Here is a 27,364-nt window from a genome sequence, read left to right as displayed (position 1 = left end):
TCCAGCTGTAACAACTTTTTTGAGCAGCAAACCCCCGCCATAACAAACTTGGTAATGAAGCTAAGGCTATCAGATGCCTTATTTCTTCAGAGCTGTGGAAATGATGATTCTTAATTAAGGTGTGTCAGTATCAGAATGGTTGTGTAGTGGGACAAGTTCCACTGAGCAGTAAGTACAAAGGCAGAGGACTAAAGAGGATAAGGTCCAACAAGATGTGTTATGAGGAAGATTACCAGAGAAAGAGAAGAAGGTTCTGATCATGATACCCTATTTCAAAAGGCAAGGACAGACTGATCTATGAAGGACAGAAACTCTTTCCCCTGCTACTCTATTAAAAGAAAATCTGATCCTGCTTGAACCACAAAACCCAGGGAAATTTTTTAATTCTCCCCTTCATTACATCAAAAGAGAAGCAGCATTCTCACCAGAGCAGAAGTGACTTAACACTCCCTTCCAGTATCCTTTATCTTTCAGTCAGTAATTATCCAAACTACAGCTAAGACAATATTTCATTTATACAGTAAAGATTCTTATTTTGGAGGCTGACCAGGATAAGGACCAGTTACAACACATTTCCTTCATTCTAGCTGTGCTTTTGATGTAGCAGCTCAAATTACTACAGGCAGAAAACTGTTGGAGCCAAGCACAGGAACAATCTTCAGAATATAATACATAGAGCTACTGCAAATCAGCTTTAATGTATACATAAAAGAATTTGGCACACTTGATAATAAGTTGAATTATAATTCTGCATGTTGAAACAGTAACTTTGGAAAGCTGATATGCCACATAAAATTCAAGACAAGAATAGAGTTGCTCTGTAAATGACAACAGCAGTGTACCAGGGCTGCAATGCTGAAAAGACTCATTTCAGAACTTCTTTCAAAGCTGAATTAGATTTGAAGATAAAAATTACCCTGACTTACTGATAACACAAGCATAATTTCTTGAGCTATTCATTGTGGACATGATTATGTTTTCAATTAGAGCTAAATCTAGAAGAGATTGAAGATACTTTTTGGAAGAGTGAAATGGTAGGCTATACCTTTTTATGTGCTACATTTTCAGAACTATAGATTTTTCTATCTGTAGTGTATATATAATTAAAGCACTAAAAGACACAACAGACCAAAGAACAAAGTTTTTCTCAAAACATTTCCTTTTTTACCTGTTCTTTTTTTTTTGGGGGGGGGGGGGGCGGGAGGGGAGGGACAAAGCAAGAATAAAAAGCCAACGGTAATTTGTTTTGATCCTGGATCAGCAATGTGCGTATGCTTTTGCCTTTTGTTTTGTTGGGTTTTTATTTTATTTTTTAATCTGGCAATTTAAAAGAAAAATTTATTTATCTATAACTATCAAAAGACTTCAACTACAATTTAAGACTATGAATTTTTATTACATAATTAAGGTTCTGCTTCACAAAGAGAGGATTATTTTTGTTGTTGTTTGGGTTTTTTTCAACACATAATAAACTGCAAAATCCACAGAGACACTGTATTTACAAAATGAAGGCTCACTTGTTCTGCATTTTCTTTATTTGATTTATTTTCTTCATCTTCCTCTTCTTCAGGCTCTACAGGTGCAGGAGTCAGGGAAGCCACAAAATGCCACAAAATATCATGAAGAGAAGTTGTCTGAATGACATTACAAAGAAGCCAGTTGAAAGCCTAAAATAAAATATACACAAAGAGTTATCAATTGGTTACGGAAACCTGGAGTAAAACCATTTCTTAAACCATTTATGTAAGTAAGGAGGTGCACTGATGCTTTTGGACATGTAAGTAAGGTCTTCAAGTGAGAGGCTGAAACAGTTTATTAAAACGACAACTGTATTACAGGGGACATAGCAAAGTAATGTAGAAACACCTTAAACAAAAATAAGTTCTTTGACAAAACCTCTAAAGATAAAAAAGGCAAAGTTCTTATGTATTTTTAGGCACAATTATAGGACAAAGTAAGCACTCCTTACTAATCGAATCGGTTAACAAAGTAAATACCCTTTTTAATTTAGAACTCTCTAGGCTGAGATTTGGTTTCCTTGTTTGGTCTCTGCCATTGACATAATTAATAAAAAAAAAATCAGACACAAAAAAAATCAACCTAATGAGGGAAAAAAAAGGGTTTTTTAAAAATTGTAACATTCGTATGTTCTTCTAAAACTCCAATATTGCTGCATATTGATGTTTGGAAATTTGATGGGTGGTGTTTAACAATAGAGTTGTGGTACTTAATCTGAGAAAATCCACCTATATTTTCACGTTACAAACGCCTGAAAAATACCATCCTGTATACAGGTTCAGAAGAAATGCTACCAAATCTTAGCTGGAATTAAAAAAAAAAAAAGATGGCCTCAGCTTTTACTGAAGCAATTAATCTTTAATGGATCTTTTGTCTGCTCATTCACTAGCTACATAACAGGGGTAGCATTCACCCATATCAGAAGGAAGTTATGAAGTATCTAGATATTACCAACATCAAAACAATTCTAAAGAAAGACCTTAAAAAGATAAGTAGAACCAGGAAGATGCTCAGCAAATGAGGAGAAAACAGTACTTCTGTAACTGATTAATAGTATTTTTATCAGACATTTTCTACATGACAGATAAAACTACTGAAGGTTTACAGGCCATACTTCTGTATTAACACCACTTAAGAGTGACTAATATTAGTAAGCAAACTTTCAGAATAGGGTTACTGCACATCAAAAGTTAATTTTTAGAAGAAATATGAGACAAAATTTAAAAATGTCTCATTTTAATCACACAAGATCCATTAGTATGTTAATACCTCCATGGCAAAGACTCGGCAAGCAGATTTCCGTAAGGCTTGTTTCATTGCTACTTCAAGTCCTTCCAGATCATGATGCTGGATTACAAATGCCAATACTGGCCACTGGAAATTTCTCTCTCCTTTGGAAAGAGAGCTGTGGGCGGAGATTAACCGAGAAAGTTCAGGAGATGGATGTCTCAGGAGAGAGGACCCCACTTCTATTCAAAAGCATAAAAATATGCATACATTAGATTCTTTGTGCATTTTAATTGTATAGCTACAGTAAAAATAAAAAGCAACAGAGCAATTTTAGGACTGATATTTTAAATCATTTTTTCCATGAGGAAAATGCGTTAAAAAAAAAAAGCAATGTGGAAAAATGGTGTTTCAACTGAGAAAGAAAATACCACTTTAACTTTTACATCAAGCACAAATGATGCACCACAGATTTCAGAACCACGGTAATTTCTGAACTGTTTTTAGGTTAATTCTGTGTGGATTAACAAATAGATAATGTTTATTAATAAACAGAAATAAAAGCCATTACATGTAGTTACAAACCCCCCCTATTTGTCTACAGTTTCCAAGAAGAACTGCAAACCCAGTGCCATATCCTTGAATATCTTTTCTCCTGCTTCTCATGTCTGTGCTCTTACCTGCATCTCCACTGTTGACTCGTCTCCTAGGGATTGCCTTTACACGTGCTGGCAAAATTGAGTGCTGTTTGTCATACTCTGATGCAACAACTGAGTATGATCTTTGAAAGACTGTACGCTTCGCAAGATCTGTGTCTGTTATTGGACTGGTTTCCAAACTACAAAGAAATCAGTGAAGTTACAGACCCATTAATGAATATATAGGGTATACTTGAATTTGATATAACTATTAAAATAAAGACACATGCATTTCGTTATGGCAGTGATAGTACTGCATGAAACTGTTTCTTATGTACCTAATAACTGTTTAAATGCTGGAAAAGAAGGAGTATTAGAATTACACATTGTGAAAATGCATGTAAAGTGCTTTATAAACAAATGTACTAATATACACGGTAAGTTCCAAGAATTTAGGTATTTTTTAGATAGAACATAAACATTCAGATCATGACTAAATCGACACTTCAGACCAAATTTGCCGAGAATGCACGCGAAAACTTCTATGGGGTGAATTTTTAATATGCAAGCCAACTGAAATTTAGAACTTTATGTGAAGCAACATTATTAGTCTTAAAGACAATATTCAATTGCTATGGCTATGCCTCTGACATGTTTTACTCCTTACCTTCAGTGGACTTCTTACAGTCTGCAAAAGAACTCCCAGCTTCTGCTGTCCCTATAGGCCTCAGGAGACCACAGTGTCCACAGTTTCAATAAAGGAATCTACTAGTATGATGCACTCTTAAGGAGTTTTTTCAGAAAAGTTATATTTCGGAAAAGACTACATTGTAGACTGTAATATTCCAATAAACTGTTCTTGCAATCAGTATGAAATGTAACAGATTGCAATAAAAACAGATTAAAAGCAACTTTTCTCTTCATTACATCCTCATTATGAGGAATCACTGTCTGACACCTGAAAACACAGAGCATCTAAGCTGATTTCAGGCTATTATTAAGAAACAATAAGAGCCTTTTTTTTTTTTTTCTCCCCTTATAATTGCTTTAATTAGATCATAGTAAATTTAATGAGGTAAGAAACTGCCTTAACCTGACAGAAACCATCTAGCACTCTTGGTCCCAGATAGCACAAAATTATAATTTCTTCAGTGTTATTTTAACTTCTTACAGAATCAGCAACATTTACTTTGAAAAACGTAAGGTGATGGAATTTCCTCCTCTTCAAAATTCCCTTCAGAATGAGATCCTGAAAGGAAGATAACTGCCACTTCCTTTCAAAAAAGCCATTAATCTGCACTCCAGCCAGTTATGTTATAGAAGTACAGGGGGAAAAACACTGCAACAGCTATGGTCCTTGGACCATTGCTCTTTAGATCAGTTCTTCATTTCTGTAGTTCTGAAGATTCTGGAAAAATTGTATTTGTGTCTATGGGGAAATAAGCAGGCCTGGAATGGATGGATGGATAAATTTCCCTGAGGTATGCTAAGAGCCCTCACCAATTTCTAAACAAACTTTTTTGATATTCAGGTTGTAAACCTAAGACTTTACTACAGAAAAGTGATTTCAGAGATGGATCTGGGCTGCTTTTTTTTTAACTGGTGCTATGCTAATGCTTTAGCATTTGTATGTAGTACCTAGAGTTACAAGAAGTACCTTGGGGGCATAGATTTCATGTTACTTTCTGGCTCTTCAAAGACATTAGGGCTTGCATCAGGAGTAACTGAGATGTACGGTGCAGGTACTGAAGTTGAGCGCAGGTACCTCATCTCGTCCTGGAAGAGGTTGTCATCCTGGTACCCAACAAAGTTTTCATGATGATGCCTACATCAAATTAGATTTTAAAATTAGGATTAAGAATTACAAGTTCCTGAAACACACAAACACACAAGTCCTTTGTCAATACATTTTGCCAGCCAACGCTATTCCTTTACTCATCACCTAATGCATTTAAGCTGACTGTGACTTAAAGTGCCAGTGGAAAATATAATAACATTCTCAACCAACAGGGAGAGGGAAGCACCCTTTGCTGTAATTTAGTATTAGGCATTTCCATTATGTATTGTATGCGCAAATGTCGATCCATCATAAACATGAGCCACTACAGTGAAATCTACTTAGAAATACCAAGTAAGAACAAGTCTTCTGGTTTCCTTCCTACTATTTTTAACTGTGAAGAATGAAAAGCAGCACATATGTCTGGTACTAACACACTAAGTTAAACTCTTTAGGAAATTCTAAATTCTTTGAGTAGAAACTAAACTCTTGTTAAAAAAACATTCAGCATCCAAAAGGTACTCAGGGTATATTTGATCCTTGAATCAAATATGTGTAATAAATTGAACAAGATCATGGAAAGGGAAGAAAAAGAATAAAGATCATAAAGAATTAGGAAAATATCTATTTTTCTATGTACATATTAGTTTAGTTTATACACATATTTTTATCCAACACTATAAATAGTTAAGTATTAAAACCTATATTCATAAACGTCCTTTAATTACCTTGCTAAAGTCTGTAGATAGAGACATGGCATTTTAATGGGAAAGTCTTCAGAAATTCCCTCTTTGACACTGGGAAGTTGAGACTGGAATGCCTTTGCAGGGTGATAGCAGAGGATACTGGGCTCAGCAGCGCTACTCAGTGACAGTAAATACAGTGCATTGGCTTTAATCACTTGATGAGCTTCCATAGTTGGCAAGGCACGAGGAGTTTTAACTTGCATTGGTTTTCTCCTAGACTGTTTAATCTAGAGAAAATAGAAAAATGTATATTTAAACCATACTTCATCACAAGGAAGCTGACAGTGTCACGCATACTGAAGTTGCTTGGTGTCTCCTGTTATAAAATATTTTATATTACAAAATGGCACTTCCACTGTTTTCATAACTTTGCAAACTTTTAATAAACGGAAGCTTTGATGTTTGCCTCAGGATGAATTTTGTGTGCAAAAAGTTTCAACAAATCTAGTTTAAAAAATAAATTAACATTCTTCTGCCTATCTTAAAACACCAACTTTTTCATATGATTTAAGCATGAATTTGAAATTGGACATGGAAGATGAATACAAGCAAAACATCTTTCGTACTATTCCCATTAAAAACTGCTCTAGTCTGCCCAGTGTTTGGCATCTTATATCCAATCATATTGAGGATTAAGTTCATTAAAGAAACTATAAGCATATAAAGTTAAAACAGTACTCATATTTCAATAAACAAATAGAAGTTAAACGAGCTGGCACATGCTTTAAAAAAATTAGGTACTGCATTCTATACTGCAGTTATACAGGGATAAGAAAATAAAATTACTTTATAAAATTGAAAACACTACTGTTTGAAGGGAAGAAATCCAGTCAGAAGTAACAAGCAAAGCTTCTGTCTTAGTATTTTAAACCTATAAATGACACAAGTGGATATTCCAAAATCTTCTGAAATTATGAATTTTTTAAACTGGTCCTACCTTATTTTCAAGTTGTGAACACAGTACTATTAAGCAGATAAGAGTGCTAAGCATATGAAGATGAAATTAAAATACCTTCTCTCTTGCTGCTGCTTGCTTTTCACGGAGATATTTTTCTCTGCATCGATCACAAACCAAATACCAAGTGCTTCCTCCAATACCACCATCACCACAATTACCAGCCCATCCTCCACAAAAGTGCCCAATGCTATTATAACCTTGGCCACCTGCGTAACGGCCACAACCTATATTGAGAAAAAGACAGGAAAAGAGTTATTTCAAAAGAAGATTTATTATTATCTATTACTGTCAAAGAGGGATGAAGAAGGGGAAGGAAAATGCTTGTCTTTTCCTGGCCTTTCTCTTTCTGTATCTCTGAACTGATTAAAAAGCAAACTGCATGTCCATGTGTCGCACCAGTACCCAAAGAATACAAATGCATTTTAGTTTTTGAAGTTTTTATTATGAACTTATCCAAAGCATCAACAGCTCCCTGTTCAGACAGCTAAGGGATGGTAAGATCAGTATTATATATTAGCCAAGATTAACACAGAAATAATTTAACACAGAAAACCTTCTCCCTGCCTAACAAAGCTTAAAAGGGAATTAAGTGCATTCCTTTGAGATTACTGTTTCTCAGAAAGGTTCACGGCATTCATAACTGAATAACAAGGCTCCTTACTTTTGTTTTACTTTCCATACAGTGCTAAAACAAGCTCATACATCTTCAGCCTGACAACACAGTTATGTTTACAAACTAGAAAACACAGAAACAATTTTGTCTTTAACAAGGTTATTTATTACGAGCTACACTGCAGCTAATTCATTCTATTAGCAATCTCTTTTCTAAAGAAAACACAACCTACATACTTTTTGAACTCATTTGACTGGCTAAGATAATGCCCACCTAGCACTGATGTGCTCCATTTTCCTAAAAATAAAGTCCTAAAAAAAAAAAATCAGGGACCCAAATCAAGAGACAAAATATGAGACTGAGGTTGTGTTTTACCATACAAATCGTCTAGAGGCATGGACTAGATCTTTTTAAGATACATTTTAAACCCCCAAAATGAAGCTACTGATACCCAGTGCTGACACAGCAGATAAAGAAGTTTTCTACTATTTACAGTAGGAAAGTAATAGAAAATGTTTGTCAATGTAGAAACTCTAATTAATCAATCTCATTTTTTATTTCCAATTTTCTCAGCATAACTTCAAGTCCTAAAGTTTAATAAATGGCATTTTTCTGCTCTGAATATCTACTGTAAAGTTAGCTTGCTATTTTGGCCTTGTTTCAAACAACTTGCTTGAGCATCTTTGAAAGCTTAGATCCGTAACTACTTAAGGATAACATATAAAAACATGTAATTTCTACATTTCAGTTTTATTTTAGCTTATGAAGCAAAACTGTGTTATAATGTTAAACAAGACAGCCTGACATATTTTCATAACAGTAGCTAATACCAAAATGTGTATGTGCAATGTACTTTAAAGATGGAATTGGGAATTAAAAAATATGCATCTCTTACCTGGATGAGCTTGTCTCATGTGGTAAGTCACTGGATATGGATGGGATTCTCCACACAACTCACAGATGGTATCTTTTTCAGGTCCTCCCACTGCAAGCTGGGCCATCTCGCCAAAAAGATTTCCTCTTGGCCTAGTCTCAACCTTTTCTTTTTTCTTTTTCTCTTTTTTAGTTTTCTTGTTATCTTTGTCACTTTCCTTCTTCTTTAACACTGCGCAAGAACCAGGACTTGGAAAAATCATGTTTTGGGAAGCTGCTTTAATAGTTGCTAGAGAAATATCTTCCCAGAAAGCTACCAAGTGCTGCAATGTTAATGGAAGAGGAGACTTGGATTTTATTGTGTGGTGACTCGATGTTTCGAAGGAGGTAGTTTCAGTTTTTCCATCTTCACACTTTTCATGTAGAGGTGGTTCTTTTAACATTGAGAGAACTTTGTTTTTATTGATGCTACCCATTTTAGATATATCTGGTCCATGAGGCGAGATGTTGAACATGTTAAGAGCAGATGATATTTCCAATGAATGTCTATTTTTCAACTTTGTTTCTTTTTCCTCTGCAGGTTGTTGAGTAAGACTGCTTCGAATTGGTGCATGCTCTTTGGACAGCTCTGGATTAAACTTCAAAAAAGATGAACAAGCCATAGCATCATGAACAATACCTTCATGCCAGAGAAATGCAGCAAATACAGCTCTAGCACATTCTGCAACAGAAGGTGACATTGCTTGCTTGGCAGGCTCTACAGGCTTGGAGCCATCTCCTTTGAAAAGAAAGCTGGATTTTTCCTTTTTGGGTCTTGTGTGTCTACCAGCACATTTACGGCTCACTTTCGGAGATGCTCTCATGTCTTGCTCATCTTTCAGTGGTGCTTTTCCTATGCTGAAATGAACTTTATTAGAACCATCGTCCAGACTTCTGAATTCTGTGTTGTCTTCACAGGTACTATCTATAATACTGTTAGTCTTTAAAGTACTTGAAGTACATACTTCAACTACCTCGCTGTGAAGATTTTCTTGTACAACATGAGGGGAAGGAGCTCTATTTTCAGTTTCTGTAACAGGTTTTCCATCTTTTGCAATAGTTTTTGGTTTGGGTGAAGTGGACCTGCCCCTCAAGGGTTCTGTTAGCGGTACTTTCTTTTTGCGAAGGGTATCTGGATCTAACGTGTAAGAATCTGATTTGGAGCGTTCTCGAGGAGGATCAAGCTTTGTTTTTACAGGGGAAGGAGCTTTCTGAGGTAGAGTTTTGTCATGTGGTGATGAGGATCGTGGAGAACTAGCACCAGATCTAACAGCTGTAAGTGTCTTTGTCTTTGGAGAAGATGATCGGTTTCCTGGCCCTGGAGATTCAGCTCTCAGACCAGTAGTTGTTCTACCATCAGTTTTTAGTGTTTGCAAAGTGTTATGATTCGGAGACAAAGACCTGCTGTGAGAGTCTGATCGCAATTTTGCAGCATCTGATTTCAGCATAAGAGACTCACTGGCAGATAAGCCATCTGTATTTCTAGGTTTCTTCTGGTCAGCTGCAGCTCTATTTATTCGCACATCAAGCTTGGGTGACCTGCTGTCAGCTCTATGTTTTGATGACATGTCTGATTTTCCTGATGGAGAAATTGGTCTAGCAGCTCCTGTGAAATTCATTCGGTCACCTGTTTAGTATATTTTATAATTATTATACTTTGACAACGATACCTTTAATAATAGAAAACAACAATACAAAAGGATTAAAAAGATCTGAACACAAGATAAAAATCAAACATGTGCTTCTGTTCACAGCAAAATGAAAGGACATAGAGAGGGACTTTCTTTTTCTCTAGAATGTTTTCAACACATTTCTTGTCCCAAAGATACATGCAAACAAGTTTTAGGAAATATTTACAGAGAAACACTACTACGAAGGTATCAAAAGGTACAGTTCTCTGTACCCAAAAACAGTAGTAAAGGAAGCACAATCCTTAGGCAAATGTCAGGAGTTATCCAAGTTTACCACAGTTGCAACAGAAAACAGGGATTATTTATTTATTATCTCTGTGAGTTACAGCCTGACTGCAACAAGAGACTTGCAGAAAGACCAAATGTATTAGCAGACTTATTTTCTTTGATGCTCAAAAGTCAGGAAACGTAGAAAGTAAATACAGCTACAAGGCAAATCAAGTAAGAGGTTTACAGACATACCTAAAATGATTCACATTGATAATCTGAGGTATACACCTTTTAAAGGCCACAAACTATCAGTGTTCTGCTACCAGAACACAACCTACTAAAAAACCACCCAACAAACCAACCCACCTTTTCCAATCACTAAACTATCAGCTGTGATCTATGATGTCCTCTTATTTTGATGCATTAATTTATTGTTCCTTTGCACATTGATTTGTACATATATTAATCCACAGAACTATAAAAACTATGGGTAGCTAATATAAATACATAAACCCCAAGTATATGCAAAGTAGAAGCTCATTAAAGCAATCTGCTCCTAGTAATTCTGTGAAGACAGTCTTGTAGAATTGTATTTTGAAAATTAAGACAAGCAATGTTGAAATTACTGGTGAGCAATGCAGCAGTTGTGAATTAAATATAGCTGTTTCTCTACAAAGTGAGACTTTACACTGCAAAGTCTTGAAGGTACAGTTAAGTCCTTCTGATCTGGATGGGTTTTTCACTAGTTAAAGGTAGGAAATCTGTTTACTTCTTTTGAATTATGGGATCTGAATCATCTTCTTCCAGTTCTCACTCATGAAGCCTTATCTGTATGCTAGAAAATATACTGGAGCAGTTTCTCCTACTGTTACCTCTCATAGTACAAAAACAAAAGCAAAGCCTAGCAACCCAGATCTTTCCTGAAGTTACAAAACAACTGTTTTTTCTACCTCTGTATTTAAGTAGCTTATAATAAAACAAATAGTAACAGGAAAAAGTGAAGGATACCTATACTGGAATATTTGACAAGCTTGACGGCTAGCATACTCTCCTGGCTTCCCAGGAGATAGGACATGGTAGGAGTTAATACTTCTCCAGGCAGAGAAGAAATATTTTGTCTATGATTCAGAAACAATATGCCAAATATAAACAGCAGAATATAATGAGAACATCACAAACATGAATAAATTTTGAGAGCCTAATCCATCTTTATTCTTTTTTCTTATGAGTTCTGTAATTATTTTTTTCTTCAGAAGGAGGGGGAAGATGAAGGGAAAACAGCATGGTACATCATGATTTATAAAATGATTGTTTTTGCAAGAAAAAAGACCCAACAAACAAACCCAAAACTAGAAGGTTTCTTTCCAAGCATTTTGCTTATGTCAGCTCACTTATTCACCAGTTCTACTGACGAGCTATTTTGAGATGTCTACTTTGTGAGACACGAATTCAGAAATGTAAACAGTTATTACTTTAAACACACTTTTCCCACAAACAAATAAAAAGATTAATTTAAGGTCTGGTCATCTTCCAGATGAGAAAATTCTCTAGACAGAAACTTTTTACAGAATTCCTTATAAAGGAAAGTATACTGAAAAGTCAACAAGGACATAAAACACTGCAAGCCATTCAGCAATGTATCAAATTCAAAATATATGCATGACTAGTGAATATCAAGTAGGCCAATGTTCTCGAATGAAACTGCTTATGAAAGGCATAGCTTAACAGCAGCTTCCAGCAAGAAAAAAAACCACAAAACTTAAAAAGCAAAGGTTTCAGTTTGCATATATACAGATAAATAATCCTAATTCTACACTATCAGCAAAAAAAACAACCCAAAGCAAAAAACCCAAAATGAAAAGCTGCATAACCATGTAGCAAACTGCTTTAACTGCAAGCAAACAAAAAACCTTGTATTTTTTTCCCTTTCTTCTTCTATATTTCATTTGCCTGTTGTCTGAGAACAGGCCTTATTGGATCAGATTAACAGTCATCTTTCTGTTTGCAAAGCAGAAAGAATTAGCCAGATCACGTATCATGAAGTTGAGGCAACTCAGAAAGGCAACACTGAATGGTTATACCAAACAAGCTCCCAACAAAGACCAAACCTTAACATTTATTTTCAAAACATTATTAAGTGAATGAAATGAAAATGAATGGAAGGAGGAAAAAAAACCCAACCCAACAAACAAAACCCAACCAAAACCACTCACCAAAAAAACCCATTTTGAATGTAAAAATCTGAATAACCTTGCTATGTTGACATGCATACCCACCCTTCAGTTTGTGAGAGAGAGATGAAATAGCAGAGGCAGGCCCAGCTACATCACTAGTTTTGTAAATACGCTCACGAGAAGCAAGGCAGCAGGATGGAGTTTCTACAGTGGAAAACAGTTGCACAGAAGCAGCACAGATTCAATGGAAAAAGCAGTAAAGGCAAAACAAGCACTTCAAATGATATGCATCTCCTTTGTTAAATATTTGGATTTTGTTGTTTAAACTCCTGCATTAGTTTTAACTGAGAAACAGTTACTTCAAGATATTTTCCCTGAACTAAATTTTAAAATAATAAAAGATAATCTGTGATTTCAGCATTAGCTTCTAGGGTCTAAAAATATGTGTAGATTATTCAATGAGAGGTATGGTTTTGAGAAAATTAGAGACAATCTAGATGTTTGTGTTGGAAAGTTTCACTGGAAAGAATGAAGAAAAATATATTAAACCCATCAAAACTACATGTTTTCAAGTCTGAATGCACCTCAATAATATAATGCTCTGGAAAAGTTCATGTACACAATGTGAACTGTGGATTCTCAGTATTATCAAGAAACATAACTAGCAGAAGAGTTTCTCTATCAAACAGTAAAGACATAAACCCAAGTCTGTATCAACCCAAAAAATATTGTTGCCTTCAGCAAAAGTTAAATCTGATGCAATCCAAGGTAATTTCAGTAGAGAGGCTATTGACATTGAATCTGTTAGAGGTACAGCTCCAAGTGAAACTTGGAGTGAGATAACAGCAGGAACCTTTAAGTATCAAATCTATCATTTTGCATTCCTATAATCTAATTTTTAGTTATAATTCCAATTCCTGTTCCTTCATTTAGAAAAAGTAAGTCAAATTCTCACTGCGTTAATAATTTTAAAGAGATTTTGTACGTTAAAAGACACTTTTTTAGAGAGACCCCTTTGTACAACTGGAATAAGACACACGTATTGAAAATAAGTTATTGCAATTCCTGCACTGCTTAAGACATCTTTTTGTCTGGTAGTACATTCAACAACTTGTACATATAAATATATTAAACCCCGTATCTCATGCAATGAGCTACATTCTACAGACTCTCCAACAAGATGTTCACACATTTGAAGTAAGAATTTCAGTCTTTAAAACAACAAAATACTCTCTATTTTCTTAATCCAGGATTAACACAGATTTAAGAACAGTATTGCCTACTTTGATACCTAGAAATGATTTGGAGATCCAGTACTAATTATATAGCTTCTGAGTAACAGGATGTCACTCCACCAATTTTTAAAGGTTAAAATACAGAAAAAACACATTAAGACCACAAAGTAGCCGCAAAGGCAATCCTAAAAATGTCAAATTGATATACTAGCATTCTAATCTATAAATAATTAAACGAAAATCCATACTAAATCCATCTTCATGGATCCACATTTACACTTTCTTCTTTCATTCTATGTCTGAGAATACTTACATTGCTGGAATCTAGTTTTATACTGAACAATGTACTACTACTCAATCATTTCAAGGGGGCTGGCTCAAAGAGAATGAGTTTCCCACATGACCTCCTTGCTGCCTTGGTGAATGATCTGCATCTATCCATGATAGTCAGCCACAGGGAGCAGCTTTTGGTCAGCATTCCTTCTTTTTGAAACACCCTCAAAGACTACAAAAACTAGACATACAAGGTAGGCAAGGTCTGCCTCACATCACATTTGAATGAGAGTGTACCTTTAGTCACATGCTTTCCTTCAATATGGAAATAGCTCCAGCTTAACAAACCACACAATGTAGAAACATAAGAGTTCAATTCCTATGGCAGGATACAGTCTTCTAACAACTATGCTTACTTCCTCTGAGGAAATGCTGGTAAACCAATTCAGGAGCATGACATACCACCAGCTGGTCCACGTTAGCCTTTTTTAAACAAACTGGTAAAATGTCTCCGGAGAGTGAAGAGAAGTTAAAAGTTTCTTTCAAAATGCCACTGCTCTTCTGCATGATGATGAAGGAAAGCATTGGCCTTCCCTTTCGCCTAAGCAATGGATGCCACTTCATAAGGACACATTCCTTTTACTCACTCTTACTGACACGGAAGCTACAATAAGGCCTTTAGCTGAATTTCCTCAAGCATTGCAATCAATGTATCATTTTCACACCCTGAAATGCCAAATACCACAGGGACAGATGGAGAAGGAAGAAAAAGGGGAGAAAAGTATTTAATGCTGTTGTGATAGGGGTATGAGCCTGTGAGTGAGAGCAAAAGCTGAGACACAGTATCATTAGAAAAATGTTAGCAACTTTACCCATATGCAGGGCTTGGAGCACCAACACTTGAGCCACTTAATGTTATTGACCGAATGAAGTATTCCTGTGCTAGAAAGGTAGATAAAAAAGATTCTACGATTTTATAAATTGTAACTGCAATTTTTGAAGATGTGATAAGCCATATTTACATGCTTCTAAAACATGACATAGTTTGTGCTCTTCCTACCATCCCAGTCTCCCAGGGATGGTTTCGGATTGACTTGGACAACGTACGCTTCACACATATCTTTGCTAATCAAGTCTGTAAAGCCCAAGGTATGAAGTATTAACTTAGCTCGAATTTTCAAGAATGATGCTTCAGCAATACACAGCATCTGAAAAAAAAGTTAAACCCATACTCTGTCTGTTTTGCATGACAGTTGGGTCATTTCAGCATGATATGGAAGATATCACTGTGCCTGGCTGAGAATATTCTCTCCATTTTACTGAAACACTACTGAGAAGGGTTACAGGCTCCATACATGTGCTGGTCTTTTGTGCTCCCCTCTCCAACTTAAGAAATGCAGATAGAAGCGCTACAGGCAATGCCAGTGGTTCTAAATGCTCTCTAACTAGCACCTAGAGAAGAAAGGAACAAAGCCAAAAAGCAAATGGTCACGGCACTGAAGGGATGCATAGGAAATCCTAACATGAATGGTATCACAGTATCACAGTATGTTAGAGATTGGAAGGGACCTCAAAAGATCATCTAGTCCAATCCCCCTGCCGGAGCAGGAACACCTAGATAAGGTTACACAGGAACGTGTCCAGGTGGGTCTTGAATGTCTCCAAAGAAGGAGATTCCACAACCTCCCTGGGCAGCCTGTTCCAGTGTTCTGTCACCCTCACTGAGAAGAAGTTTCTTCTCAAGTTTAAGTGGAACCTCTTGTGTTCCAATTTGTACCCATTACCCCTTGTCCTTTCATTGTTTGCCACTGAGAAGAGCCTGGCTCCATCCTCGTCACACTCCCTTTATATATTCATATACACTAATAAGGTCACCCCTCAATCTCCTCTTCTCCAAACTATAGAGACCCAGCTCCCTCAGTCTTTCCTCATAAGGGAGATGCTCCACTCCCTTAATCATCTTAGTTGCCCTGCGCTGGACTCTCTCCAGCAGGTCCCAAATGGTAGGAGATGATCATGTACAGTGGGGCTATAGGCTTGATTGCAGCTCTGCAGCATGGCTTGGTGAGGGACCAGCCTGACAGGACACTCACTATGAATGTATTGAACAGCAGTTCAGCTTCTGCCTGGGCTGAGATGAGTCAGGAAGGCTGTGCGAGATAAAGCTAACATGGGGGTTCCAAAGCCTCTTCAGCATAAAAATCTATTCTTCATTTGCAATAGGAGCTCTTATGCCACGTTTCCTCACATCCAAGTCAAAAACTGGTGAATTCGAGGTCTCACACTTCCCAAGTTCAGAGTTCAACAGCCAACAGTGAAAATCTGGTGTAACTGATCCTGGACAGCATGGCAAGATCCTGTTTCCTTGACTTGTCATGTCTAAGGACTTTTATGACACAGCACACACTGCTGAAGGCTGAGAAACAAATCTTTCTTGACCCTTTACGTTTCCACACTTCATTTATACTCAGAATTCAAGCAGAAATTTGAGTCTTCTGTACTCTTCACAAAGTTCAGAGACAAATGAATCAAGCAACCGTTAATAATCTTGCAGCTCTGTGAGGCTGCAGTCCTGAGAAATCTGTCACTGATGATCCTACAAACTTCTCAGAAGCAAGCATTCAGAGGCTGCAGTAATTACAGGCTGCTTTGTTGAAATAATCAAGGTTGTGCTCTTTCTACCATCCCATCCAACTCTGTTAAAATAATCAAATAAACTTGTGCTCTTTCTGAAAAAAAAAGTCCTTCCTAAGTTTCCAAGTCAACACAGCTGTTCTTGAACTCATGCAGGTTATGCCATCTTTTGTAGCTTTCTTTGATTTCTATCTGTATAAAAGACTGACAAAAAATTAAACTACATGGCAAGAGCATCTTAATTTTGTCTGTCCCTCTGAAAAAGAAAACAATCTCCCAGCTTTTTTCCCCTGTGTGACTATGTATGAAAATTAGCAAAGGAATTAAATAGTAAACAACAACCAGCCCTTCATAGAGTTCTAGTAAATAACATGAACCTTTTAGAGGACAACTACAATCTCTCAGTGACAGCATATTTTATAATCATACCAACGTTTTTCTTCCTATTGCAAAAATCTAACTTAAGGAAATAATCTTAGAGGACATTCAACATGATCCTGATTTTCCTCAGAATCATGCTTCCAAATAAAATTTCTCCGTAGGAGGACAGATACCCAAGGAAGAACAGAAAAATCTAAGCGGGAGACTATTTAGGCAGATTTTCAATCAAGACTGGCATTTAGTATAAAACTTCTACAGCCATAGAAATCTAGGCTGGCACAACTTCTTTGAAAACCATTAAGACTGCTATTAGGTGCTTTAAAATAGCAGTTACTGACTACAAATGTTCATTTTAGTTTTTAGATCTAACTTTACAGCAAGAAGCACTTAAAGATGGAGCACATAATTTGAAACTAAAAGCAAGCATATCTAGGGCAAAATCCAAGTGATTTGATATGGAGCCTTGAGATGTATCGTTTAATGGATTTAAATTTTAATTACATGTTTGCTGACATGAGACTGAAAAGTACTTTGGAAATAATGAATGAAAATTGAATGCTTATACAGAGTTTCCATTACAGTTCTATTATAACCGCATCAGCACTGAACATGGATTAAAACCCGCACAGCAGAATTTGACCTAAATAGTAACTTTTCTGTCTCAATATTTTTACTGCATATATGCCTTGCTATTCTAATTAACCTTATATTGCAAATCAATTCATTACTTTCTAATATGTGAAGTCACAGATATAGTCATACATACTTATATAGTCATAGTAGAACAACTGCTTAAAACAATCTAGAGTCCTATATCCCTCATAATTTCCTTGACTATTAAATGAAAAACTGTATGAATTTGGTCTTAGGACTCCCTAACAATATTCTGAATTTAGATGGAGGAGTAATAAATTTGCAAAAGACTAAAGGAAGTTCAAACTGGAAATTTTTCCCCACATTATTCTTAAATTTTTATAGAAAAACCAAAAATTTTACTATTTCTCTCCTTTATGCATAATTTACATTATCTGCATCAATCTTAAATTAGATAACTGGAAGAAAGACCCTGTATCAAATCACAGTTAGTACAACAGTATATCCATTCTGGGTGATGATTTTTGACCTGCTGAAAGGGCAAAGAACCGTACTGATTGAGATCTTACACTAAGATAAGATCCCAAATCAGACACAAATTTGAAAAATTTTTCCGGTTTCATTATTATTTTATATTGTAGACTACCAGTGCTTTCCCTATTTAACAAAAAACATCCTCTTCTGAATAAAGGATCCTTACTAAAGCACAAACCATGGATGTAAGCTTACTGAATAGAGTTTATCTACATCTGTTGGCCAGACAAATCCATTGAGCAAGATCCTGTTGGGCAGCCAATAAAGAAAACTTCGACAGCTTTCCTTTTCATACAGTATAGGTCTAAATGCTAATGAGCAAATAATCTGAAATTTCAAAGAAGACATTTAGGATTATTTCTGATGCAGAGCTGAGTAAGAAGCTCTGACTTCATTACTCTGAATAAGAGAACTAAAAGTGATAGGAAAGAATATACAATTCACAAATTCTCAGTGATGGTGAGCTAATGCCACTGGCAAACAGCTGTTTTATTCAAGTAGATTTTAAAATATCCTGCTTTCAGGATGTTTGACTATTTTTGATTGTCTTTATAAATGTGAATTGGATATTTTAATCTAGTTATTATCTGAAGCATGTCACTGTCACTTCAATAAGATGAGCTGGCTAGATCCAGGACTGCAGAGACATAGAGACTGAACTGACTAACAGGGTGCCACAGAAATAAAATGAGGCATTTCTGAAGGACAGTTTACGGGAGACAGAAGACTAGTATTCCTGTGACCCATGCTATACCTGTTCTGTATATAAGGAAAAATTTACTGCAGTACGTGCTATCCATCATGAATGCTGAGCTTTTATTTCTCACTAATTAAAAACTAAACAGTTTCCTGTCCTCTCATCAGTAATAGGTTAACTACTGTTCACCTCAAGGTGCAAATTTTCATGTCCATGCCAATCCTATGAGCACTAAACTCACAGACTACTGGACAGAAGACTACTTACGAGTATTTAGTGCTAAGTTTTTCCAACTGTCCAGCTATATCCCTAAAGTTAGGAATGATGACAAAAACAAGAATTCAGAAGGTGAGAAAATGTAATACCTATGAATTTACTGAACTCCATTCCTGATGTTAAAAGAATTATCAACACTTTGTACCATATAAAATATTTACCTTAAGGGTAAACCCAGAGTTGCATACAATACTGAAAACACTCTCATGACTTATCCACACGCCAGAACACGTACAGAAGCAAAATGTTATCAATATAGAAATTTAAATTGAACAAGTATACTTCTTTAGGAGCATTATACCTCGCATGCTTTTGAATCAAGAAAAACTTAACAAAATAAAACTAAAAAGGTGCACTGAGGGATGATTAGTAGCTGGTAAGCAACTGAGAACAGCAGTGTCAAAGCTGCAGAAATGGACTGATGAAGCAGGTAAGGCTGACAAACTTACTCTGAAGCTGTGGCTGAGGCTGCTGGAAGGAAAGGGGCTGTCCGAACACAAATGGACTGTGGACTAGGGAAGAGGGAGGTTTTGCAGCTTGATCAAAGATGGAAGGAGCTGGGAGATTTGGCCGTGACTGAATGGAATTCAGTATGGCACTCAGTTGGTCACCTGTAGTGGGCAAAACAGTCAAAACTACAACCTGTTACCTATCATTCTCCAGAAAGGCAAAGTAAAATGGTGCTCATTCAAGTTTAAATGATGATAATAGAGAAAGATTAGAAATCTCATTTAGCCACATAAAACTCTGTTGTGGCTAAACTTAAAAATCTCACCCCATGCATGGTGTCGTGGTTTAAGCCCAGCTGCTAACTCAGAACCATGCAGCCACGCACTCACTCACTCCCTCCCCTTCTTTATCCCCCCGCTCCCAGACAGATGGGGAGGAGAACCGAAAGAATGGACACTTAACAATATAATTACTGTAAATGACAAGCAGGGCTCTTAAGGATCACATGTATTTTATTTCAATTATTTTAGCCATTTTAAAATAAGAGATTTATATTCACCTTACTAAAAAATGAAGAGCAGCCAAAGGAAAAAAAACAAAACAAAGAAACAGAAAACCCTAGCATTTTCAATAACACAGATGCAACAAAACATGCAGAAAAAGATTGGAAAAACTGATGAGAAGGGAAAGGTAACATGTAATTAGGCTTTGGCAAGTTGTATTTCTGTGCCAAGGATTTGGTAAATATTTGCTCGTTTTGCAAATATCTTGAACAGTATTCCATCATGCTGTTTTTCAAGATCAGATTGAAGATAATTCAAGAAAATCTAAGCACCACTTACAAACTGGAAGTGGTTTTTTGAAGAACTACCTGTATTTGTTGTGAGGCACATGAAGGCCTTCAAAAAACTAGCATGTTAAAAAAGTTTTTAGTTATGAATGCCAATTCTCAACAAATTCTATGTAAGCATTAGAAATACATGAAGCCTATAGTAAGAAGGCAAAGTTTAACATCCATGTCATAACTTGAAGTATACTTAGAAATATGAGCATTTTGCAAGAGTTTGAGAGCATTTCAGATTTGAATCAACACCAAGAAAATCCTAACAGCATCACTTTATTCTGCAAATTCATATAACTTTGGCAGCATTCTAGAAATCCTAGTAAAAAATTAGATGCTAATACAGAATTTACAACTCACAGAATTTACAGCATTTTAAGGTGATTATAATTGTCTTTTCATGGAATTAGAGAAAGATTGGAGGGTGTATGGAACCCTGCATTACCTGAGAGGTCCAAAATTTAATTTCCTTGATTTTTGATTTCAAAATTGAGAGAACAAAAAACCCAGAAAATAGCTGGAATGCCTTTCTAAATAATCATCTAAACATATCAGTAACTATTTTGGAGGTAGGACACCTCCAAACATACTGGAATCAGTACTTTAGCAGTGATCATTCCTACCTTAATAATCCAGATAATAAGTGACAAGTTTGAAAAACCACTACCAGTATTAAATACATCAGGCCTATTTCCTAAAATGAGTAATTATTTTAAAGGGAAGCACATCTAAGAAGAGGTTGAAAGTCATCTGCCCTCAATAATTGAATACTAAGGTGAGTAGGGCCATTTATGAGGAATACTAAAGGCTTGTCTGCAAAATGTAGAAGGCTAGAACAGAGAAGACACAGCTAAATCAAACAGAATGATTCTGGAAATTATGTCTTCTGCCTTACAGGTAGTAAACACAGTCGTATTACATGGAGATCTTCACATTTGACCAGCAGTTTGAAATACTTATGGATGGTGACTGAATTTTCACTGAAACTAGTGCATCCCAAAAGAAGTTTTCATAACAAACAAGCACCTAAAAAAGGAACTGCTTCATGCAGAAGTTCCCCTAAGAGATTGTGCTTGTGCCTTCGTTTTTTTTGTTTTCCACAAAACTCAAAGCCTCATAGACCTGAGAAGGCAAATGACTGTATGCAAAGTAATGATACAGATGAGGGCTTCTATTTTGGGAAAATAATGTAATTATTCTTCCAATCTAGTTGCCACCAACTCTCCGCTCTTGGGCAATTTAGAAGAATGACAGTACACAGAATGAAGTCAGTCATCTACCCAAATTGCTCACTCACACTAAACAGCACAGCCTGAGGGCATGTCAAGAGAATATTATGAATAAAATGGCATGGATTTCAATACCAGGAGTAGCTCCAAACTTTCTGTAACTGTAATATCCCAAAGAAACACCTTAGGAACTCTTTAAGATAGGATCTATTAAAAAGAATCATGAGGTCTTCAAAAACTAAGATACCTGTTAATACAGCATATTGATCTCCAAGATTTTATCTTTGGACAACAGAAAATGAAATATTTTCACAATATGCTTCTGCAGAAAAAAAATAATTGATGCTGAGAGACAACCTGTAATACTGCCTCACACACTGAATATCTTAAACACTTCCACTTCTGTGACTGAACCATTACTTTGAAAAGAGTACAGCTGAAGTGGGAAAAATAGTTCTATAAAAAAACCTATAAATCAAAAAGAAAACACTTCAACTGTTCCAGCTTTTGTTTAAAAAAATAAATAAAAGGTGGGTTCCTATAGGAATGCATGGACAAGTATGAACTGCTTCTTTATGCAGTAGAACACTGAAGTGATATAAAACTTTGTTGCTATGGAAACATCAGACTAGAACATGTAGGAATAATCTTCTCCCCTTCATCTTTTCTTTTTTTAAAACAAGTCTTAAATCAAGTTATTTTATCTAGAAGACCACTAGAAAGATATGCTGGTGTTAGAAACACATTGCACACTTTAGGCCCATGTTCGTAGCAGCATGGACAGACTACAGCGATATAAGAGCAGAATGACAAAGCTCCATGTTTCAGTAATATTTCTCAGGGACATCTGCCTCAACAAAAGTCCCTTCTGTATTACTAACTCTTCTAGATCTATTCAATGAATAAACAGAAGGTATGCAGTTTCAGTTTACTGAGACTGAAAGGTAACTTCAGTTTTACAACTTAAATCTCAGATGGTATCTTTTTATCTTGCCATCCCATTAGAGGCTCTTAAAAGGTCAGGACAGGTGAGAAGTGTTTACAAATGTTTCTCACCAATGTAAAGCACAGCTTTCTAAATCGAACAGTTTTCATTATCTTGTTTTACAAGTATGTATTTCTGATTTCTGCATTATAGTTTTGTATCTGCTGCTACAGAAAGCCTCAACTGTAAGTTACAGATCTTTGATGACCCTTTTTATACAGAGTATTTAGACTGAGTGATAGTAAAGCAGAAAAAAGGCAGTTGTAGCACTAACTACGTGCTTTGTAAAACACCTTGCAATTCACTGCACTACTGCTTATGTGTTTTGGAGATCATCTCATAGGGCCTAAAAGAGTAGGAAATGAGTAATAAAAATACACACAAAGTTAAGAAAACCATGATTTTTTAAAATATGAGTGTATAAACGTACCTTTGTTATTTCCAAGGCCGTAATCAAACCCTTGTCCATTACTACAGCTTGTCCCCTTACTGAAAGCTTGTATTGAAAAAGGGCTTGGGGGAGGAGTCTGAACATTTTGATCTAGAAGAATTTGTTCTGTGAAAAAAACCCAACATACCACTTCAGAATTAGACCTTCTTTGTAACTGGTTTACATTGGAATGATCAGTCACAAAGCAAAGGAGTGATATTTTTTTCCCCACAGATAGCACTCTTCCACTTATGCCCAATTCTCTTCGAAAACAAAAGCACATCTCTCTTAGGAGCTCATGCTCTAAAAACATAAAGATGAAGACTTAATACAGTGCAGACTGCTTTTATGTTTGACCGAGTTGCTGTCAATTTTGCTGTCATATGCCACTTTGGAACATGCTGGACACTTTGTTTTTCAGTGACATCACACCATTCAATGTTTATGCTCTAGACCGCAATTGTTATATTTGCTAGAAAACTACATTTCAGGCCAAAACTGCCTTTCAGAGTACAAACATTTACAAGATACACACAGCCAAATTAAAAAGAAAAAAAAATTAATTATCAGCTCAAAGAAAGCAAACGGAATTTTCTTAGTTGGAGGCAAATGCAGATCTTGCTGTAGTGTTTCAGCTGAAGCATCTGGATACCTGGCTAAAGACTTGTGGTTTCAGTAAGGCTTTTGTTTTGTCTCTGACAGAAATACTACTTTTTTTGAGAATTTTATTATAATTTTATTAAATAAGGAAAATACAAAAGTAATTTTAAAGATGGTATTATTTCTGGATAAAAACAGATGCAAATGCAGTTGGAGATCCTCCAAATACTAGTTATTTTCCTCTAGCAAAAGCATTGAAACTGATGACAAAGAGTAGTTCTAATTAATTTCACGGTAAATAAAAGCAATTAATTAAAATAATTTTCAGATGTCACTTAAGCACATTAGTTTCACCTGGTACTAAAATAGAGTAGGAACACGAAATAGGTTGAAATATTAGTAACTGCACTAATAACTACTGAAACTGCTGTAGGTAGATGCACAAGATACACCTATCTTCACCCTACTTATAAAAACATAGATTCATCTAGAAAGGAATAATACCAGACATGTCGAGGTTTAGGACAAAGTTTCTTTGAGGCTTAGGAAAGTTTCTAAAATGGTATCCCTATGCACTGTAAAAGTCCTGCTACAGCGTTTTGACCTCTAAGTCTGGAGCTTGCATTTCTGTTTTTCTGTGAAAACAATTCTGTACTTGAAGACATCTTTCATTAGAGAAGTATCAAGAAGCTGAAGACAGACCTTCAAGAAAGGGTCTTATTTAAATTCTTCCAAACTTGGGAATTCTTTCTTAAAGCACCGAGGAATTTCAGAAAAGATGAAATGACATCTGAAATTACTAAAACTAGAAAAGACTAAAAATACACAAAATACTGTGAAGGTATTTAAATTTAGGTTATATTTACTCAAAATAAGTACTCTTGAGTGGAAATTTCTGCACACTGCTTAATTTATTAACTTCAGAGAAATAATTTTCTACTGGAAAAGCAAACAGCCTCATATTAGAAAAGGAAATGATGTTTTGAATAAATATGCTTTCAACAGCAAGGTATTGTTCTAATTCACAAATACTCGATTTCTAGAATCTACTTGTGCTCTTTGAACTCCTTAGAACTTGACATTATTAGACATAACCAAAAATGGAGAATCTATGACTACAAAAAAGACACTGTGCTAAGTAGCAAGAAAACACTATTCCCCTGTCCATAATTTACACGTTAAAAGCTCCTGGTTGTTCCCCTTCTTCGCTGATAGAAGGATGGTTAAAATTATGATTGGTAACGGGTACAGAAGAAAACATGGGGAAATATTTTAACTATTATTTTAAAAAATATTTGAAGTATATTTCTAAGTAACTTTGAAGTCCAACTGTGCAAAGTAACTCAAATGAAAAAGTGTAAATAAATGTTATACCTGCTTAAAACTCAATTCTGTCTCTGCTTCTTTGTCGCGTTTAGATTGCTTAATTTTTAATAAGTTAGATTAAAAAAACAAAACAACAACTTGCCATCTTCATGTCGGAGATACTGGTTTCCACCTCTGTCTCTAGCTAACGACCATGCCTCGCCTTCATCACTTTCACAGAACTCTACCATGCTGTTCTTATCCATTTGCACCCATGTCCCTTCTGAATTAGTCACCTGATGCACACACATAAAAAAAGTGCAATTTATTTACTTTTCAGATAATTCAGTAGCATTATTCAGCAACTTCTTATAGTACACGAAAAACACATTCATTCCAATCTTTATATTACAAAAGAAATGTAAAAAAAAAAAAAAGGTTTCTTAAATTAAGGCCACAGGCTGAGGCAGACTGAAGTACCAAATCTACTTATGGCACATTTACAAAAATCTTAGACCTGTTTACGTTCAAAAGAAGCAAAACGCCAACACAACTTCAGAACACCCCAAAAAAAGCCATATAAAAACTTGAAGGAGATATTCATCAAAACATGCCTTTTATTGGTGGCTGCAACAGTAGAATTGTAATACCAAGTTCTTTATGCAAAGTTTGTACAAGTACTAATTTTTTCCCTGATATTATATTTAGGAAATAGCATGACACACTTCATCCTTAAGCCCTTCTTAACCATAAAATACCACAGCTGGGAACAGTAACAATAGTTCAGCGACTGAACAAATGAATACAATCAATACAGAGAAACAGAATGTGTTAATTGGTTAGATCCTAGAAAAAAAATCTTTTCAATTAAACAAAATTCTGTCAAAGAATACGACAAAAAAGTTGAGCATGAAACGTTATTTTGTGGCATAACAGTAACCGTAACAGAAATACATAAGCAAGCATATGCAACTGCAATACAATTTTAACATTATTCCAATCAAAACACACAGCTAAAAGGCAAAAGACATAATTGCATTAGTACTTATAATACAAACCAAGTTCATAGGTTAGTATTTATTGTGAGGGTTGGAAAAGCAAACCTGTACAGGGGCAGATTCTTTTGCTGTGTTTACTACTGTTATATACTGGTATCTATGAAGACATGAACTGAAGCTACAAGGATCCATACCTCGCCCACTGCCTTGACTTTGTTTCCCAGAACTAACATTCCAATTGGGATACCTCTAAGGTTAGGGCAGCTTCTGATGTTGTGACCTGATGGGCCAGTCTTCACTACCTTGTACACTCCAGGTCCACCTCGAAGGAATGGCATATCTTGTTCTTGCATCACTGCTTCCTGTGGGCAGTGTGAATTTAGGTCTTTGAAAAAATCATCAGTATTACACCTAGATTCCTGAGAAATTTAAAAAAAAAAAAAAAGGCAAAACAAAACAGAGTAAAACCTATTAATAATACCTTTGAACTCTTTAGATAATTAATACTTATTTTAAGACTACAATAGCTAAATTTCAAAGCTAAAAGAGGTACTAGTTAATATTGCTAATTTTAATGTGCAACGATGAACAACTAACTACTAGTATATTGGATATTAACTGGAAAGTCACCATATTACTCCTGAAACAAAGATGGTATAAACTTAACCATTTATATAAAAGTAGTATCTCATATCTACCACTATAGACAAATTATTTATTCTAAACCCTTTCACTAAACCTCATTTCATACTGACATTTATCAGTATACATGCTTTCTTCCTGCTATATTTCTGAAATTCTGACAAAAAGTTTGGGGCTGTGTAAAGGGAATTTGAGTATTATCTCTTTCCAAATGATATGCTTCTTTTGATTTAACATTTAGAATACCTTGTTAATTTAGAGTAAAGACAAAGAACAGCAACACCATAGATTCTTAAATGTACGTCAATATTAGTGCATATTTATTATTTTCACTATGAGAATAAAAATGGTCTGCAAATTTATTTCACCTGGTACCAATTACAGAGAAAATCTACACTGAAATCTGAAATGAGAAAACAATTTTTGAGTTTCCTAGTGAGAAAAACTGGTAGTTACTGAAATATTAGCATAAATTTTTCAGCCAGCCATAGCCTGAAGAAAAAGGCTCTTGTGCACAAAATACAAGGTACAGGAGTAAAGAAATGCATTTTTTTTCAGAAGAAAGCAAGTAAGAAGCAGGAGCGAGCTCTATTATGCTTATAATGCAAGTATTAGCTGCTTTTAAAGGAACAAGTGAAAGTTAAGAACTAAGAAATGCCCTATAGGATGAAGACAGTGGATCATCTAGTCCAATATACTGTGTTTAGCAGTGGCAACAGGAGATGCTCTTTAGAATTAGCATACAAGTCCTTAATAGTGGTCTGTCTTTTATACATCAACTACATTTAATGTCTTT

The 27,364-nt window shown here is 35.6% G+C and overlaps 1 protein-coding gene across 1 annotated transcript in view; it reads right to left on the bottom strand.

Annotated features, from left to right (window-relative positions):
• Positions 1-27,364, bottom strand: part of MYCBP2 (MYC binding protein 2) — a 191,813-nt gene that overhangs the window by 26,019 nt on the left and 138,430 nt on the right. Inside the window, exons 53-62 of the mRNA XM_061367719.1 lie at positions 26,121-26,345; positions 25,092-25,224; positions 23,024-23,149; positions 8,373-10,016; positions 6,919-7,088; positions 5,889-6,133; positions 5,041-5,208; positions 3,426-3,583; positions 2,788-2,987; positions 1,518-1,667 (exon numbers count right to left, since the gene is read on the bottom strand). Of these exons, the coding sequence (XP_061223703.1) occupies positions 1,518-1,667; positions 2,788-2,987; positions 3,426-3,583; positions 5,041-5,208; positions 5,889-6,133; positions 6,919-7,088; positions 8,373-10,016; positions 23,024-23,149; positions 25,092-25,224; positions 26,121-26,345 (3,219 nt within the window). The remainder of the gene's footprint in view (positions 1-1,517; positions 1,668-2,787; positions 2,988-3,425; positions 3,584-5,040; positions 5,209-5,888; positions 6,134-6,918; positions 7,089-8,372; positions 10,017-23,023; positions 23,150-25,091; positions 25,225-26,120; positions 26,346-27,364) is intronic.

Source organism: Neopsephotus bourkii, unplaced genomic scaffold (genome assembly GCF_033783945.1).
Source record: "Neopsephotus bourkii isolate Nb327-2 ecotype Australia unplaced genomic scaffold, CSIRO-AGI_Nbou_v1 NB_1394, whole genome shotgun sequence".
NCBI lineage: Eukaryota > Metazoa > Chordata > Aves > Psittaciformes > Psittacidae > Neopsephotus > Neopsephotus bourkii.
Note: the sequence above shows the minus strand (reverse complement) of the source record. Positions and strands in the feature narration are given on the sequence as shown.